At 47.5% G+C, this 5726-nt stretch overlaps 1 protein-coding gene across 1 annotated transcript; it reads left to right on the top strand.

Annotated features, from left to right (window-relative positions):
* Window positions 1-4163: 4163 nt before the first annotated feature.
* Window positions 4164-5489, top strand: ACHE_31159S (uncharacterized protein; the record flags this gene model as incomplete). The annotated part of the gene is made up of 1 exon (XM_043277858.1): window positions 4164-5489. The coding sequence occupies one exon, from the start codon at window positions 4164-4166 to the stop codon at window positions 5487-5489; it is 1326 nt and encodes a 441-aa protein (XP_043135694.1).
* Window positions 5490-5726: the final 237 nt, after the last annotated feature.

Below are 5726 nucleotides of genomic sequence, written 5' to 3' on the forward strand. Positions count from 1 at the left end.
AAGAGCGTGCCGAAGTCAGGTGATCGTAGATCACCTGATCACGAGTATATAAATCCACCGCCAGCGTGTCTTTCTTTCTTTCTTTCCTTTCCCCAACGAGTTCTTTTGTACATATCTATATATTAGATAGCAAGGCTTCGGCCCATTACATTAGAACTCGTTCGCCCTCATCTATCTACTTATTTATTGAACAACGGATTACGCATCGGATTGAACGCGCAACGGATCGTACATCGCACACTGGACACACTGGACACACTGGACACACTGGAAACACTGGACACACTGGACACATTGAACGATTGGACATACCGGATAACTGGATACATTGGACATCGGATATCAGACATCGAAATTCACGGATAGTTGAGCTATTTACAAACAAATCAATAGTCAAGTCAGTCATATGACCACATTTTCAGCGGAAATCAGCGACCACGAGTCAAACGACCAAACCGACGGCAACATGGGAGACAATATACACTCAGGAGGGACCACCACTCCTGTCCCACAAGATCTTGTCGCAGTTATTGCAGGACTTCAACGACAACTGCAACAAATGGAAGAACGGCGGATTGAAGATCTTCGTCGTCTCAAAGAAGAGTTGACGAGCCCACCCAGAGAGCCCTTGCCACAACCGACTATTGAAGAGATAGCCCCCCAACCAATGGCGGACCCTGTTAGGAGACCTCGACCCAAGCTGACAGACCCAGAAGTCTTTGATGGTCGAAACCGAAGTCTCTACCGTCCGTTTCGAAGCAAGCTGCGCGCTAAACTTGAGGTCGATAAAGAAGCCTTGGGCAATGCCTATGATCGTATGTGGTATGCTTTTGGCCGTCTAACAGATGGGGCTGCTATGCAGGTGCTGCCCTGGATGGAGCGGTTTGCTAAGAAAGGAGCTACTGAGAGCCAGCTGGACGGAATGCTTGATCAAATGGACTTCATCTTTCTGGACCGGAATCTGGAGGAGAAGGCTGTACGAGACCTTGCAAGCTTGAAACAGAACAACAAGCCCTTCACAGTCTTTCTCACTGAGTTCAACCGACTACTCATGGAAGCTGATGGCCATAACTGGCCTGAAAACACAAAAAGGTCCTACCTAGACAATGCATTAAACCGTGAGATGAACACACGCCTTGAAACTGTTGAAAAGAAAAATGGATTTGAAGACTATTGCCGCCAGCTACAGCAGATTGCGGACCGGATGGAGAAGAACCAATTGCGGTACTCACGGAACAATAAGCATACCACCTCAACTTCTCCAGCTCACCCTGTGAATACCACCCGTGCTTCCTCTCCACCCCAAGATATGGACTGGGAACCCACAACAACAACTTCTGCACGCAGCCAACCTCGACGCGTGGCTAAGCATGTATCACGAGAAGAAATGGAACGCCGCAGACAAGAACGACGTTGCCTTCGTTGTGGTGACTCCACGCATTTTATCTCCCATTGCCCCTACGACAGTCCTAGGAACAGTACCCGCATGGCTCGCTCACACATTCATGGGCCGGAACTCGAAGATGAAGAAGAGCAGTTGAGGGAACAACCCAAGCTGGGAAAAGAATAGCTCCTGCAAAAAGTCTCTTGCAGGAGCACCACCAGCAGTTGATGGATCTACCTACATGGCGACCGGCCCCAGCAGCTCAGATAGACCTTCAGAAGGAGTGGAACGACTTCCGAAAAAGAGTCAAGTTTGACAGACCTGAATTCAGAGTATCCGCATTAGTCAATGGAGAACAGGTCAGCAGAACGTTAGTGGACACCGGTTGTACTACATATGGTATGGTTTCTGAGAATTTTACCCGAAAACATCAACTGGAGCGTGTAACCATCAAACCACGAACTATCGACGACTACAAGGGCCCAACGGATGATTGTATAAGGGAGGTAGCGAAAATCTCATTGAACGTGGGGGAAACCACCAAAACACTGCATGGCTGTATGTTGTTCCTAAACTGGGTAGGGGACTCGACATGATTTTAGGCCTTGCATGGATAGACGACCAACAAGTGTTTATCGACCCGAATGGTCCGAAATTGCGCTTCACAAATGGCATTGTTGTTAGCAGCATGGAAGATCAACCACAAATGGATATCCAGCCCATCGGGGCGAACGCTTTTGCACTATGGAACCGACAAAAGAAAAAGGACAGCAGCGTACAGATTTTCGCCGCAAGTTTAAAGGACATTGAGAAAGCATTACGACCCAAATTGCTGACAGACCCCCGCACCAAACTACCACCTCATTACCATAAATTCCTATCAGTATTTGACCGGAAGGAAGCTGACAAGCAACCACCATATCGAGGACCAAATATCGACCATAAGATTGAACTCAATAAGAACGCTGATGGAACGACCCCTGAACCTCCATGGGGCCCCCTTTATAATATGTCAAGGGATGAACTGCTTGTGCTACGGAAGACATTGACAGAGTTGTTGGAAAAGAACTTCATACGTGTTAGCAATTCGCCTGCTGCAGCACCTGTATTGCTTGTCAAGAAACCTGGTGGAGGCTTGCGATTTTGTGTTGACTACCGAGCACTGAACGCCATTACAAAGAAGGACCGCTACCCCCTACCACTAATTAATGAAACATTGGAAAGAATTGGGAAAGCAAAATGGTTCACCAAGTTGGATGTTATTGCTGCTTTTCACAAGATTCGTGTCGCTGCCGGCGATGAATGGTTGACCGCATTCCGAACTCGATTTGGGCTGTTTGAATGGCTTGTAACACCATTTGGACTAGCCAATGCACCGAGCACCTTCCAACGCTATGTTAATTGGGTCCTACGAGATTTCCTAGATGAATTTGCTTCTGCTTACCTTGACGACATCTTGATATTTACGGATGGAACATTGTCAGAGCATCAAGAGCATGTCTGCAAAGTATTAGGCCGTCTCCAAGAGGCTGGCTTACAGATTGATATTGATAAATGCGAATTTGAAGTGAAGTCAACAAAATATTTAGGATTCATTATTGAGGCAGGAAAAGGTGTCAGCATGGATCCAGCAAAGGTTGAAGCAATCATGAACTGGGCTGCCCCTACCACTGTGAAAGGTGTCAGGTCATTTTTGGGATTCGCGAACTTCTACAGACGTTTCATCCGAAACTATTCTGAACTTACAACTCCACTAACAGCGTTGACTCAAAAAGATAAACCCTTTGTGTGGGATGATAAATGCAAGGAAAGCTTCCAACAGTTAAAAAGGATGTTTACAACGGCACCAATCCTCATGCAATTTGATCCAGACCGCGAGACTGTCGTCGAGACTGACTCATCAGGGTGGGCCACTGGTGGCGTACTTTCACAGTATGATGATGATGGTGTATTACGACCTTGCGCGTACTTTTCCAAGAAAAACACTCCTGCAGAGTGCAACTACCAGATTCATGACAAGGAACTTTTGGCGATCATCAATGCATTGAAAGAGTGGGAATCAGAGCTCATATCAGTGGTAAATTTCCAGATACTGACAGACCATCGCAATCTCCGTTATTTTACTACCATGAGACGACTGAATGAGAGACAGATGAGATGGGCAGATCTATTGAGCCGATACAACTTCACACTTCATTACCGACCAGGGAAGCTTGCAGGGCGCCCTGATGCACTGTCTCGACGAGAGCAGGATGTTCCTGTATTGGGTGATGAACGGCTAAAGCATCGCGAACAACGACTATTCGATCCTGAGATCCTCAAGGACGGACCAGTGGAAGGAAGCAGCAAAAGAGGACTAGTTGAAGAACCCCATCCTATTAATGTGTCCCGGATCCTTCTAGCACCAGTCGGCATGGAGCCCTATAACAGTGAGCCAAGCGCACCTCAAGGATATGAACAGGCGAACGAACCTACCAATCTCAATAGTGAGCGACCATCGTTGGAAGAGCTACTGGATATGACTCTTGATGAACATTGGGCTCGGGTAGAGCCACTAGATGAAAAGTATGGTCGTATACGAGAAGCAGTGCAAGTAGGAGCACATCAATTCCCACGTGAACTGGGGATCAAAGCCTCAATCTCAGAATGCTCTATTGAACCGAACAACCGCTTGTGCTACCGAGGCCGGCGATGGGTCCCTGACATTGAATCTCTGAGGACAAGGTTGCTACAAGAAACACATGACTCAGTACTTACAGGCCATCCAGGGAGGAGCGCAATGTATGCTATCCTGGCACGAAGGGTCTACTGGCCTGCAATCTCTGAGGATGTCAGACGATTTGTACGGAACTGTGACAAATGCAGTGCCAACAATGTATGGAGAGACCGCCGACAAGGCCTACTGAAGCCTCTACCAATTCCAGACCGAAAATGGAGATATATTGCAATTGACTTCATCGAGAAGTTACCAATCTCAAATGGTTATGAAAACATCATGGTTATTGTCGATCGCCTTGGAAAAGGTGTCATCCCCATACCCTGTGAGAAGATCGACACCTACACAGTAGCACAGAAGCTTATTCAGAGTTTCATTGGCTATCATGGCATTCCAGCCAGTATTGTATCAGACAGAGGAAGACAATTCACCAATGAGATGTGGAAGCGTTTTTGTGAGCTACTGGGGATCAAACGACAATTATCAACTGCCTACCACGCTGAAACCGATGGCCAAACTGAGCGAATGAATGCTACTATTGAACTATTCTTGCGCTCATTCTGTGATCACACACAATCGAACTGGGCGTCATTGCTACCAATGGCACAGCTTGCAATATGCAGCCGGGATGCTGCCTCCACAGGTGTCAGTCCATTCTTCCTTGACCACGGCTACCACGTCGATCCCTTTCAGTTAGAAGAGGATGTTGAAATCAACCTTTCAGCACCAGACCTGGGCACCATGCGTGAACGAGGTGAACGAATTGCAGCCAAGCTAAGGGGAGCTCTTGACATCGCCACAACAGAACTGGCTGTCGCCCAACAGAAACAAGAAGACTATGCCAATCGTCAAAGAGATGTCGCCCCTGAATACCAGGTTGGGCAGAAAGTCTGGCTTGACCTGCGCAATATACAAACAGAACGCCCTAGCAAGAAACTGGGAAGCAGGCAGGCAAAATTTACTGTGTTGGAAAAGATTGGATCCCACGCCTACCGCCTCAACACACCAGGCACAATCCACAACGTGTTTCATACAGCGCTCCTCCGCCCAGCGGCAATGGATCCCTTCCCTAGCCAACGGAAAGATGACTACCAACCTCCTGCAGAAATGATCAATGGGAATGAAGAATATATGGTCGAACGAATACTAGATGAGCGTTTTCGACGGTGGGGACGAGGCGAAAGACATGAGTTTTTAGTCAAATACATTGGCTGGCAGGAACCGGAATGGAACGATGCGAGGAACATGGAGGATACCATAGCATTGGATGACTGGGAAACCTACAAAACGATGAATGGGATTGTTGTCCAATCGGCCTTGAGTATACCAAATGAGCCACCCCACGCCGGGGGGCGATCGCGGAGGCGACGAGGAAGGGGGGTAATGTAACGGGCTAGGCCCGAAAGGCACCTCGAACCATAAATGGTTCTCGATTGAAGCTATTCACAAGAGCGTGCCGAAGTCAGGTGATCGTAGATCACCTGATCACGAGTATATAAATCCACCGCCAGCGTGTCTTTCTTTCTTTCTTTCCTTTCCCCAACGAGTTCTTTTGTACATATCTATATATTAGATAGCAAGGCTTCGGCCCATTACACGCTCTATATTATGATAGGTTTAAATGAA

This window comes from Aspergillus chevalieri, chromosome 3 (genome assembly GCF_016861735.1).
Source record: "Aspergillus chevalieri M1 DNA, chromosome 3, nearly complete sequence".
Classification (NCBI taxonomy): Eukaryota; Fungi; Ascomycota; class Eurotiomycetes; order Eurotiales; family Aspergillaceae; genus Aspergillus; species Aspergillus chevalieri.